We start from the raw sequence: 13486 nt of genomic DNA, 5'->3' as shown, positions 1-13486 counted from the left end.
AGGGTTTCTGCTTTGCAAGATGAGAAGAGTTCTGGAGACTGGTTGCACAACAATACGGATGTCCTTAACACTATGGACCACACACTTTGAAATGGTTAAGGTGGTCACTGTTATATTATGTGATATGTATAATTCACATTTTAAAAAGGACTAGAAGAATCAAGATTACATTTATGGGATGCCTGGGTGGCTCAGTCGGTTAAGCATCTGCCTTCAGCTCAGGTCATGATTTGTGGTCCTGGGATCCAAGTCCTGTGTCAGGTCCCCTGCTCAGTGGGGAGCCTGCTTCTCCTTTTGCCTGCTGCTCCCCCTGCTTGTGCTCTCTCTCTGACAAATAAATAAAATCTTTTGAAAAAGAGATTAAATTTCATACAAAGACATTTTAATAAAAACAGCAATACTATACCATGCTACTAAAGAAAATTTTAAGAACCTACATGAATGAAAAATAACCCTAGATTGGAAGACTTAATGTTAAAATGTCAACTCTTTCCAAATTAGTCTAATGACACAATGCCATCCCCCTCCCTCAAGCCTAAATTTTCAAGGAAAACATAAAAGGCCTAGAAGAGCCAAATCTTGAAAAAGATGACCCATGTTGGAACACTTCTACTATCTTCCTTAGAGACTTGCTCTAATTCTCGTATTTGCGAGAGTGTGGCACTAGTCTAAGAATAGGAAAAAGGAAGCAGCCCACAAAAGCTGTGGGGTGGGGGGGAGTGAAGGAAACAAAAAAGTTGGGTTTTCACGTTTATATTTTCATTATTAAGAATCAGAAAAGATTCTATGAGCTTGAGAGAAAGATGATTAACACCTGAAGGCAACATCTTTGGAAAATACCACCTGGAGGACTTCTAATTACAAAAAAAAACCCCAAATCAAAACAACAGCAACATAGTTTTCCATTTTAATTTTTATTAAAGTACAGAGTTAACAAGTTCTGAGTTTTCTACATAGGAAAAGACTGGTCAACTTCAGACACTTCATAGAAAAATTAGCATTCAAAAAACAAATATAAACCCACAGTTGCCTTTGTGACTTGAGGGAAGAAAATAACTTTTAAAAAAGTTACCAAAACTCTAACCATATCCAAGGCTATTATAAATTTCAAACAGTAAATTTATCACACATACTACATTTCAAATTCTAAATAGAGCAAAACATAAACCCATAATTCTGCTACAACTAGTTATTTTGGAAAAGTTTAAAAAAATTAACAATGTTACAATTATAAAACTTCCGTAAAATTTTTTTTTGCAAAAGTAAAAAAAGAACTTAAATCTTTAATATAGGAAACCAAAACAATCCTCATAAATTTCTTATAAATAACTCTCAAGACATATATTACACATCTGTTGCAAACTTTCTTTACCTGAGAGAACTTCCCAGGATCCTTCACCCAGAGGATTACCTTAAAGAGTTCTTCATCATTTTACTCACATAAATATGACTAAACTCCTAAAGAAGCAGATTTGGACATATGTGGTTTTAATCTATCCTTACCCAATTAAGATTTTCTGAAGGAATTTTGTTTAATAACAAACAAAAAACCCTCTTTGGTAAAAGCCAAATATTACCCCTTTCAAAATGAATGCCTCTGCAAGTGACTTACTGAGGAAGAAAATTTTTAAAAGGTAAAGATCTTTAGAATGACCAGTGTTAGTTGGAAAGATCTATGTAAACAGCTCTCTAGTTCTGTAGCGTAGGTCCAACATGAGAGTGCCCATCTCTGCCTGAAATGCAACACTGAGATGAATGTGTCTGAGGCTTTACAAGCATTGTAAAGATGGTGGGAAACATGGTGACCTTAAGAATTAAGCAGAGGGAGTTAGTCCTATTAGGAGACTATCCTACAGAGAATTCCATGAGCTGAGTGACTCCTGCACTGTCCCTGATTAAAGAGGACCCAGCGTTCTCTCTAGACAGGCAGGGTCGTAGCCCAAGATCACACCCTTCTTCATTATAGGTTAAAACTGCTTTCACTTCCAAGAGGAGTAGAACACAAATGTACACTGAAATGAAATGCTATTTAGAAAGGCAGTCAAAGGAGAAAAAAAGTCCAGGTATCTTAAACAAAGGCTCTGGAATTCCCTTTGTAGGATAACATGAAGCACCAATGGTGATAAACTTCTGGCTAAAATTAAATAAGTACATAATCTTAAATAGGCAGAGGAGGACAATACGGGGGTGAGGGTGGGGACTAGCGCTACATGAAGGTCACCCAGAATGAAGGATCCTCTGAGGAACCGGAAATTTTAAAAGATGAGGTGTGGGGGCCCAATTGCTGTCTATTCCCTGATGGGCACCAGAACCCCAAATCTCCGTAACCCCACCGTCCAACAGCCCACATGCAGACAGACCTTCAACTCCACAAAGAGCCCCAAACACCTCTGGGGAACAATTCTCTCAAGCTATTTCCCAAGAACGGAGAGGACAAAAGCAAAACCCGCTAACCAGTATTACAAAAACTCAATCCAGTAAGGACCGAATCGGGTTTCCAAAAGCTTTGGACAGAAAAGTCTCCAGCCTTAACTCAGATAACCCATCTAGGTATACAGCAACATTCCCAGAAGAATCCCTTCCCCCACCTAGTGTTTTTACTCATGAAAACGAGAGGGGAAAATATTTCCATATCTAAGGAATAGCACAAAAGAAACATATACACAGTTAAAAAAAAAAATTTCTCTCACATCACTAAAGGAGTCTGACCAGCAGCTACTGGGAATGTACTTTTAAAAATCATATACAGAAAGGTGGAGGAAGCAAAATTATTTTAAAAAGAGATCAGTGAACTTACCCAATGAACAGCATCATTACAGCAACTGAAAGCAATTGACACAATTTTTCCAGTTTCTCATATCACAATAGCACGAGAATGTAGGCTCTTTACACCCACAAACATTAACTCATCACCTGAGTATTGTTTATAACAATTAATAATCATTAAAGTCGACTTATTTATATGCCCTCAGTCCTTCGAATATATTCACATCTCTCCCATCGTTCAGATAAACTTGCTTCGATTCTGTTGAGGATAAAAATCAGAGTGACCGCAACTCTATCTCTTCCATCAGACTACACTTCAAGAAGAACTTTGGGCCACAAACCAATGTGAAGCAGTTGGCAAACACGGTTTGGCTGGGTCAGCTAAAGAAGGGAACTCTGAAGGCCCTGCCACTGGCAACGAATGTCCTTTCCTTTCTGTTTCCCTAAGCTTCTTTCTGCAGGGGAAGCCTGCCAACAAAGGCCAGCCAAGGAACAGGAGCCTTGTCAGCTGGACCGTGACCTGCCCTGAGGCCAGTTCTCAAGTCACATAGTTGGCTGCCCAAAGCAGCAAGACTCCAGCAGGAAGAAAACACAATGAAACTAGTATCCCAGTTTTTGATGGGATTCTTCCCGAGGTCTTTCCTAAAGCCACTCTCGGCTTACTGCCCTGTGTCACCGCGCCAGCTACTGCCACAGTTCCTGCCGGGGGCTCCCACACACGGCCAAGTCCCTCAACCTGTCCCCGACCCACAGAGCTCCCAGGCCAACGGGCTTAACAGGGACTGCGCATGGCGGCTTTCCATTCTGTGACGCCAGAGGACCTTTCAACTGCCAGAAGAGCTTCTGGCCTAAAATAAGAAATGGGATAAAGTTTGCAAAACAAGGCTCTCACTCATACACGAGTGCCTTTCAAAACGGAATCTCAAACATGAGAAATAAGGCATGATTCTAGAAGAATTCGTCCACTGAAGTTGTCTCCCAGCTTGTGTTCCTGGGAGGAGGGCAAAGGAGCAGAAATGAAGAATCTAATTCCCCAGACCAGCATTTTGGCACACTGAGACCCGATTCTGCCCAGTTCGGCAGGATACACTCTATTCTCAGACCCTCTGTGCCAGAGAGCTCAAGAAGACCCTTTCCACCCTTACAGGGCACTCACAGAAGCCTCCGCACCACATCTCCACTGGGGTCTCTGATAGACTTTCCGCTAAGAAAACTCTTCCCTGACTGAGGACAGACATCAACACTGAACATGAGTATCTTCTTGGGCAGCTGCCTAAAGTCAAACCTCTTACGAGGATTACTTTACAAGTTTGTATTTTTGGAAATCTCCGTGGATGTTGCTTATGGCTTAATTAAATACCCACCTCCCCACCACCCAACCTCCAACCCATCGTTTCTTTTAAGTATATTTGGCCACTTCTACAACTTGTACAAAAGGCCTTATTCTGTCAGCGCAGTTTGAGGTGCTGCCTGGAATCCTCACCTCAGCAAATTTACTCCAAAAACCACAATGAATATTATCATTCACATTCCAGATCCAGGAAACAAGAGCCCTTTTGCTTTTACAACTTCAAAGGCCTCAAGGTGGAAAAAAAAACTGGCTGACTTTCACAAGAAAAGAGAGGTGCCGTGGGCTTCGGTTAAGAAGCGACTTTTCAGGTAAGGTCCTAGAGTATTGTTAAAATTAATAGTAGAAACAAGTAAGAACGATAGCCTTCCACCGTTCAGGCAAAGAAAACAACATGAATATTGTTCTATAATCATGTGAACAACACCACAGACAGGAGTCATGATTATTGCCGGAACTCGGATCAGGAACGAATAGTACAGTGGGGGAACCACATGGTAGTGATGGCAAATTGTGCTTTTTCACATTATAGCAAAGACGGCGAGGCCAGACAGGATGGGGGACCTCTGGGAAAGGCAAGGGTAGAGAGTGAAGTTGTGATTCCCAGCACCACAGCCTCAAAGGGAAACGTCTGGGGGCCAGGAGGAAACAGCACAAGGGTGGAGTTCAAAGCAGGTGCTTCCTCTTGTACCCTATAAATACCAATTAGCGGGGGGCAGCAGGACGAGTGCTGGCTGCAGAGACCGCTGCAGACGAGGGTCCCGGCTGAGGTGCGTTGACAAGGGTCTGCATTCTGTCAGGGGCTGAGGGTTTGAGATTTTGGCAAGTTTTTCTATTCCAAGGATAAAAATGACAAGGGCAGAGGGCAGATTTATCCCTGCCGTGCCCCAAACTCTGTTTTGGTTAAAAAAAAAAAAAACAAGGAAAATACTAGCCTAATTTCTATTCCAGTTTTTAGGGCTAACACACACACAAAATATATTATCCCTCAGGATCAGCTTGGTTTAAAATTTCAATTCTTTTGGAGTAAAATGGTTCCTTCTCTTGATTTTCCGAATTAAAAAGTCAATCGGGTGACTTTTTTTTCCCCCTCTGAAAGCCTTTTTCAGACTCACTCAAACCAGCCAGCTTTTCACAAAGCACCAGTCACGGCTCAGACCCCTGGGACACTTCTTCAAAGCACGTCACTTCCAACCTGCAGGCCGGCTCAGGTCCTCCTCACACGGAGAACTGCCGAGAGGGACAGCAGAGGGGAGCGACCAGGGTTGCCAGGTATAAGAGCACACACATCCAGCAAGAGGCCATCTTGACCCAGAAGATGGACCAGCTTCCGCTGAAGAAGGTTTCGATGTTGGCGCTTTCATAGCTATGGAAACAAGAACCAACTGTTGTCAGAGCAAGAAGAGAACAGGCAGAGGGGAGGTCTCTTCCAGAAGGGGTCTCCCTGCTCCCATAGCCTCCAGTCTTTCTGTTGTTCTGTTTTATCTTGTTTTTCCTAACAGCTCGATTCAGATACGACTCACACTATTTAAAGTGTACACCATTTCCCCACCTCTTCCCAGCCCCTGGCATTCACTGGTCTACTTTACTTTCTGTCTCTTTGGATTTGCCGATTCCGGATATTCCACATAAATGGAATCATGTGGCCTCTTGTGACTGGTTTTTAAGATTTATTCATGTTGTAGCATGGATCAATACTTGATTCCTTTTTATTGCTGAGGATTATCCTACTGTATGGAGATAACGTATTTTGTTTATCCATTCATCAGCTAAAAGCCATTTGGGAGGTTTCTACTTTTTGTCTGTGATAAGTGATGCTACTATCAACGTGTGTGTAGAAGTTTCTGTGTGACCATACTTCTTCCTATAGGGAATATACCTGGGATTCGAACAACCAGATCCTACCATAACTGTGTTTAACATTTTGAGAAACTGCCAAAGTGTTTTCCAAAGTGGCTGCACCGTGTTTATGATCCTAGCAGGAGTTTTTGTAAAAGGTTCTAATTCTTCCCATATTCTTGGCAACATCTCTTATTTTTTGCCTTATTAATTATAGGTCCCTCCATCAAGCTTGCCATGCCAAAACTTGCCAGGAATTACCAAAGCATTAGATGCATTGGGGATGCATTAGAAGCTTCCTCCTCCTCTCTTCTTCCTAGGATATTCTGGAAAAAAAATCTCCCCGACGAAGCCTTCTGCTGGCCCCAGCATCCCCAAGCCCCAACTGGTATTCCTCATTCCTCTTCCTCTTTTTCCTCCCTAATAGTCAGTGCCATCTGCCTACTGCATTTGGATCACAGGCTGTCTCCTCCACTAGATTATAAGCCGGCCATTTATAAAGGGGCAGCACGTAGGAACCGCTTGGATAGTTGCTGCGTGAATGGATAAAATAAGCACAATGAGCCTAAGTGTCTATCCCATGCGTATTCTGAGTTATAACACAAAACTGGTTCAGTGAAAAATGATCCAGGGAAAGTGAGATCCATCATGGATTACCAACTTTAAAAAACAAAACAAAGCAAAAGAACACAAAAAAAAAGCTGAAGGGGAAACACATATAATCGTATCTATGTTTTTTTGTTAATTTATTTATTTTTAAAGATTTTATTTATTTATTTGACAGACAGAGGTCACAAGTAGGCAAGAGAGGAGGCAGGGAGAGAGAGGAGGAAGCAGGCTCTCTGCAGAGCAGAGAGCCCAATGTGGGGCTTGATCCCAGGACCCTGGGATCATGACCTGAGCCAAAAGCAGAGGCTTTAACCTACAGGGCCACCCAGGCACCCCTGTTTTATGTTTTTTTCCTATGTTTTAAAGATTGCACAGGCTTGGGGGCTTCTGGGAGACTCAGTTGTTGAAAGGGCTGCCTTTGGCTCAGGTCACGATCCCTGGGTCCTGGGATCGAACCCCACATCATGCTCCCTGTTGGGCAGGAAGCCTGCTTCTCCCTCTCCCACTCCCGCTGCTTGCATTCTCCCTCTTGCTGTCTGTCAAATAAATAAATAAAATCTTTTTAAAAAATCGCACAGGCTTGTAAATGCACAGGAAAGGAATGAAGGAATATGCGCTACCGTAGCACAGGTTGTGGGGCATGAGGATCAGGAAGTCCCAGGATTAAAAGCATGTCTGCAGACTGTTGAGACCCCAGGACTGTTTCTGGGACTCCGTGTGGCTCCCAGCACTTAAAGAATAGGACTTAACTTGATTGTCTAAAGACTGTCCCTTCTTAAATGTCTAAGACAATGGGCCACTCACTTGAACCAGCTGGTGACGGTCATCATCACATAGAGGGAAGCCAAAAAGAACACGAAGTGGAAATAGGAGTAGCTATACACGGTGCCTCTCTTCTCATCATAAATGACCCGCGGTCCCTCCTTCACGTTCTGCTGCTCTTCAGTGTCTGTGAGGCACAAAGCGAGCGCAAGCTCATTGAGTGGACACATGCACACCTGCTGCCCCCGCAGAGCCACACTCATTCATTTCCACCCCAGGGGCTGGTGAGTAGAGATGGCAGAAGCCATGTGTAGACTTAGGCAATTTCATCCACACCCTCTGTGCAGAACCCTCACCCCCAGGACCGCTCTGCACAGGGTAAGTTTCCCAACCTCACATTCATTTGAAAAGAGCAGAAAAGAGCCCATATAAATGGAAAACCCACGCTCAGCTCAGAGGGAAGTGAAAGGGCATGACAAGTGTTTTCGAGCCCCAGGATTCTCCAGTCCAAGAAAGAAAGAAGGTAAAGCAGAGAAATTTTCAAAATTTTCATTCCTTTGAAAAATGTACTCCTCGAAGTCTCACTTAGAATTTACCTTACAGATGAGCCGGCCAGAATACCAACATGAATACACCCAGCGATCGATCGCTAAGAAAGAATGTGAAAGTAGAGCCAACAGTACACCAGCTCTGGAAGAAAACCTTCCTCTTACCATTCAAGTTATCTGGGTGTAAATCCCAAACACCTACAGACTAGCGCTGCATGGGAGGGAGGTTGTCTACTTACCCTCTCCATCAGGGCCGAAGCAAAAGCAACAGCGGGCTACCTGCAAGGGCAAAACCCAACAGCGTCAGGTGGTGTTTCTACCGTCAGGAAGGCACGAAGGGCCATCCCCATGCTGTGCCAAGCCCTCCATGCAAACCCGCGGCCAGGCTCGGAACTGCGCTCATGGACCCCTTTCAAAGGATCTGACTAGGCGTCTGTTCTTCCCAAGTGCTTCAGTGCTGGTGACAGGAAACAGATACGGAGGTGAGCCACCCAGGTTCCCTTCAGCGGTGCTCACTTGGTGCTCATTCAGCTCCCTGGGAGTGCTGGGCACAGCCTCTAGACGGCAGCTCCCAGGCGTTCTCTCAGCCACAGGGCCAGCCTTCCCAGGCAACCCACGCTGAACTGGCTGCTCGAGGCAGGGAGGTAGAGGTGCAGCCACTGACTCTTGGCGACAGTTCTGATGGGTCATATCTGCTCTGGGGCCCTGAAGGGGTCAACAGAGGCTTTGTCCCGCCTCTGGGGCTTTTTAACTTCTCCCAGTCTTGCCTCCTTCCCTTCCACCAACATTGATCCCTAAGGGACAACCTGCACCTCAACTCTGCCTTGGCAGCTGCTTCTGGAAAACTCGGCCTGAAACACAAGGTGAACAAGACTGGTCCCCCCCCCTCACAGAGCTCATTCCTGGTGACGATTTGCTATACTTGCTAGGTCTGGGAGACGGTGGAGCTGGCAGATCAGAAACGGTCAAGCTAAGAGGTCTGGAAGCAGGAGGTCCACCTGCATTGCCGATGAAATCAGGCTGCTCAACTGTCTCTACAGAGGCAGAGGGCTAGGGACCGGGTTAGATGGAGGGGATACTTTCCTTTGAAGAGTCTCTGGCACCTTTTAAATTCTGTACCATGTTTCTGACCTAGTCAAAACAATAAACTAATAAAAAACTGGATTACGAAAAATTAATACATGATTTCAGAAAGACTCTGGTAACCAGAGTAAGAAACATTACACGTTGGGGCACCTGGGTGGCTCAGTTGGTTGGGTGTCTGCCTTTAGCTCAGGTCATGATCTCAGGGTCCTAGGATAGAGCCCTGCATTGGGCTCTCTGCTCAGCGGGGAATCAGGATCCTTGCTTCTCCCACTGCCCTTCCCCCGCTCATGGTTTTTCTCTCTCTTTCTCAAATAAATAAAATCTTTTTTTTTTTCAAATAAATAAAATCTTAAACAAACAAACAAAAAGGAACATTCCACATAGCAAGACCAGCTGGGAAGTACTGGGTCCTTGGAACTTTCAGGCTGATAGTATTTGTACTGGAAAGAACAGAGAGCCAGGGACAAGGGACAAGGACATAGGAGCTCCAGCCTACATACAGCAAGGCCAAACCCCTGTTTCCCTACTACATCAGGGACACTTCTAATAGAGGGAATGGACCTGACAGAATCTTGGATCAGGTGACACAGTCTAAGATCCACTAATCATGCAGGGGGCTCAAGACATGGTATCCTGGGGTCCTAGTTCTTCTGAAACTTAACTTAGCATAAGAAACTACTAACTTTCTCTTTCAAAGGTATATCCTGTGAAACCTGATACAAGGAGAGCAAACCAACTTCCGTTTTGCATGCTCTCCAGTTCAGAAGAAAACACTGGGACACTTTCCTTAGCACGAGAAGGAAAACATCCTCTTCAGTCTAACTTGGAGATGTGCTATTCTTTGGGCTTGCACTCTACACAACAGGGATATTGAAGCTGCTGTGCACACCCCAGCAGGTGGTCACCCGGCTGTGGGGAGAACAAACGCGTCCCTTCTAGAGACCCTTCTCTTCTGTGTAGGAAGCAGTAACCTATTCAGACTCAGCAGAGCCTTCTTCTTTTTTAAGGGACAGAAAGAGCCGTTGAATGCTGCTGGCAGCCTGACAACCCTTCATAATGTTCACTGTCTCCAGGTCAGGTGCAGGAAAGACCGTCCCCATAGCCTCAGCTGCAGAGAAGAGTGTCCGTATCTGGACACATACCAGGGCTCCTCCATCCAGGGAAAGCTCTGAGGACATGGCAAGGGGGGGGGTGGAGGGCTGGGGGTCAGGCAGGGTCTGCAGCAGGGCTGGGAGCTGGCACTGAGCTCTCGCAGCAGAGTTCGGGAACATGGACTCTGGAACCAGGGTGCCCAGGTCACAGTGCCAGCAAATCAGAAGCATAAGTAACTTTTCTGTCTCTCCCTTCTGTTAAAACAGAGTTTATAAAGCCCTCACTGGGTTTTTACAGGGCTGAAATGCGATCACAAATACAGTGCTTAGAACAGCGCCGGGCACGTAACAATTGCTGTGAAGTCTCAGCCATTATTGGAACCCTGTGTTCCTTCCATTCCTGGGGTCAGACTTTTCCCGGCTGCCTCCACAGGATTAGCCCTTTTCTGACCTTGATGGATGTTCCAAGGGCCCCCACAAAAGATTATGGCACAGGTAAGGAAGTGACAGGCTTCCTGCTGACCAAAAGGCATCTACTGCTAAGCCCTCTGATTCTCTGGACCTCTACTGCTCCCAGGTCCTTACCCAGAAATGCCCACCTGACCAAACCGAAGCAATGAGATAAGCTAACGTGTAGACAACGCTCAGCAGTGTGGCAGGGAGGGATGCTCATTCCTTCCCTTCTGTGTTATACCTGTCTGTGGCCTCCATACATAGCACGACCCTAAGGTTATGTGTAACAGCTGTTCTGGAGAAGAATGGACTAGAAGTTAACACACACACACACTCCATTGTGACAGGAGGAAAACGCAGAGAGCAGCCCAACAAAGCGACCCAGGCCTCGGATGGGAGAGGGGGAGCAAGGCCACAGTAGAGGCTGATTCTGTTGGATGAAAATCAAAGATTCATTTTAATCCCATTGTCTCTACATTATTTTTTTTTCTGTACAAAAATTGTGTTCTTTCCTGAGGAGAAAAATGGGATCATGGAATGCAGATCAATAAAGACACAAACACACAGAGCCTTCCTGAAAAATGGGTCTTCTGAGATGAAGCAGGGCAAGGGAGGGAAATGAACTTACTTCCAGTTCCGGAGCTGCGTATCGCCCCTGCAGAGCATCAGAACTTGACCTTGTCGTCGATGTCAAGCTAGGAAACAAACACACACATTATATCCCATCCTAGGAAGGGCAGAGCCCCCTGGCCAGTGCTCTCATGAGAGGCTCACCATGTCCTCTCCTTAAAAAGAATTGTCTGTTTCAATATTCCACTTTACTCCAAAACTGACCGACCAATTCTACAGTTGTCTTTTTACACAGATTGCATTAGATCATTCTAAGCAAGAGAAGTTTGTCAATAAAGAGATAAGGTATCTTTTGGCCCTATTATCTTGATTTTCACCTCTCCTCCCTCAAACACCAAGCCAAAAGGATTTTCTGATTTCCATTTTATCTTTCCACAACTTTTGATTAGTCTCACTTAGAAGGATCAAAACCAATGAAAGAACCCAGAGATGGCATTAAAACAAAAAAGGCAAAGGCATGGAAAGCAAAGGTCACAGTTATTTACTATGATAATCAGCCTTAGGCAGAACAAGGTTTTCTGCTCGGAAATTCAACAGACTAGCTATCAGTGTGATTAGGAAAAAAAAAAAAAAAAAAATTCTTCCCACCACTCTCCCTATACCCAGAGAGTAAAATATTATAAAATCTGGCTTATAGGGGTGAGAGAGGTATTTCTTTGGGGGGGGGGAAAGGGAATATTTTAAGCAAACAGAAATATATATAACACTCAGGGTTCTAACTAACTCTGTAAGTTCATTTAGCAAATATTTACTGAAGGCCTGCCATGTGTCAGGCCCTGTTCCAAGCCCTGGGGACTCAGTGAAAAAGACAACAGTCCCTAACCTCTTGCATCCTCTGTGCCAGCCTGGGGGTGTGTGGGGGTGTGGCCATGGGAGAAGCAGGAATTAGCAGACTCATTTCAACCAAATAAACCCCATGAGGCAACATGCCTTCTCTGCTCATTCTCATGCTCCTTCTCAAAGACAGAAGAGATCAATGAAATGCAAATCAACAATAAAAAGCCTTCCGCACAAAAAGGTCCTCTGGGATCCAAGCACACTGCTTCCTTTGTGGGCCACTCAAGTCCAATAGCATCACTTTCACTTCTGCGTGAAACAGATGGGATGCTGATGGAGGCCCCACCGCCCCTGCTTCCTGACTTCAAGCCTTGTCAGAGGAATTTTAGAGATCCTTTCCGACGGCGGTACACCCCAGAAGCACATTCCCCTCGCTCCTGCATGTAAGAGCGGGCCGTATTTTCTGCATGTGAGTTATGATTTAATAGTGTATCATTTCTGCGGAGGAAAATGTAACTTTTTAGAAAGATCAATTTTTTTTTTTTTGCAATTTTCACCTAAAGGATGGTATTCTTTCTTTAAAAGCATTAGAATAAATACTGTACTTTTGCAAATTTCTTTGGAATAAAGTGGTTTCAAGAACAACAAAGCTTTTGATTCTGGCACCTCTGCCAACTTACTTCCATCATCAGAGAGCACCGAATGGGGAAGCTTTTGTTCTTTTTTCTAAATACCTATATTCAATTACTCAGCAATCAAACGGGATCTTGCCATTTCCAACAATGTGGCTGAAACTAGAGCATATTATGCTAAGCAAAATAAATCAGAAAAAACAATTATCATATGATCTCACTCATTACTGGAATTTAAGAAACAAAACAGAGGATCATAGGGGAAGGGAAGGAAAAATAAAACGGGATGAAACCAGAGAGGGAGATAAACAATAAGAGACTCTTAACAAACTGAGGGCTGCTGAAGTTGGTGGGGGGATGGGGTAACCGGGTAATGGGCAATGGGGAGGGTGTGTAATGTAACGGGCATTGGGTCTTACATATGACTGACGAATCACTGACCTCTACCTCTGAAACCAGTAACACACTATATATTAATTAACTGAATTTAGTTTTAAAAACAAATAAATACATTCAGTTCATCATTAATGACAGAGAACTTCTACAAGTAAGATGCCATTATAAAATACTATTATAATTCAGTCATGGCCTTCACCCAGAAGATACTCTTCTTGGAATTAACAAGGACACACTGTTTTCCCAAACTCCTTAAAAGCTTAGGAAATTCTTATTGTCTGCACTCTACTACTCAGACCCCTCTGTTTGGTGAGTGCAAGACATGTTGCTGAACAACAACTCCTGGATTATGCAGAAGCTCTTCTCTTCCAGGGCTAAGGCACGAGCAACTTTCACCCACTGCTTCTGGTGGGGCGCGGAAGGACAATGATCACATTTGATTGGGACGGGGCTTCACTGTACAGACAAGTCATAGCCCGTTGACTATCTCTAGCCCCCACTCACAAGAATCCAGCAGTGCCTTGCAGCTATTGCGAAAAGCAAAAAAAC

The 13486-nt window shown here is 44.4% G+C and overlaps 1 protein-coding gene across 1 annotated transcript in view; it reads right to left on the bottom strand.

Annotated features, from left to right (window-relative positions):
• Positions 1-898: 898 nt before the first annotated feature.
• Positions 899-13486, bottom strand: part of SERINC5 (serine incorporator 5) — a 103277-nt gene continuing 90689 nt past the window's right edge. The window contains exons 9-12 of the mRNA XM_082724766.1: positions 11131-11197; positions 8112-8151; positions 7367-7511; positions 899-5480 (exon numbers count right to left, since the gene is read on the bottom strand). Of these exons, the coding sequence (XP_082580892.1) occupies positions 5333-5480; positions 7367-7511; positions 8112-8151; positions 11131-11197 (400 nt within the window). The 3' untranslated portion in view covers positions 899-5332. The remainder of the gene's footprint in view (positions 5481-7366; positions 7512-8111; positions 8152-11130; positions 11198-13486) is intronic.

The sequence above is a fragment of the Mustela nivalis genome (genome assembly GCF_964662115.1).
Source record: "Mustela nivalis genome assembly, chromosome: 3".
Lineage (NCBI taxonomy): Eukaryota > Metazoa > Chordata > Mammalia > Carnivora > Mustelidae > Mustela > Mustela nivalis.
The sequence above is the reverse complement of the archived record's forward strand: the minus strand, read 5'-3'. Positions and strand labels throughout refer to the sequence as shown.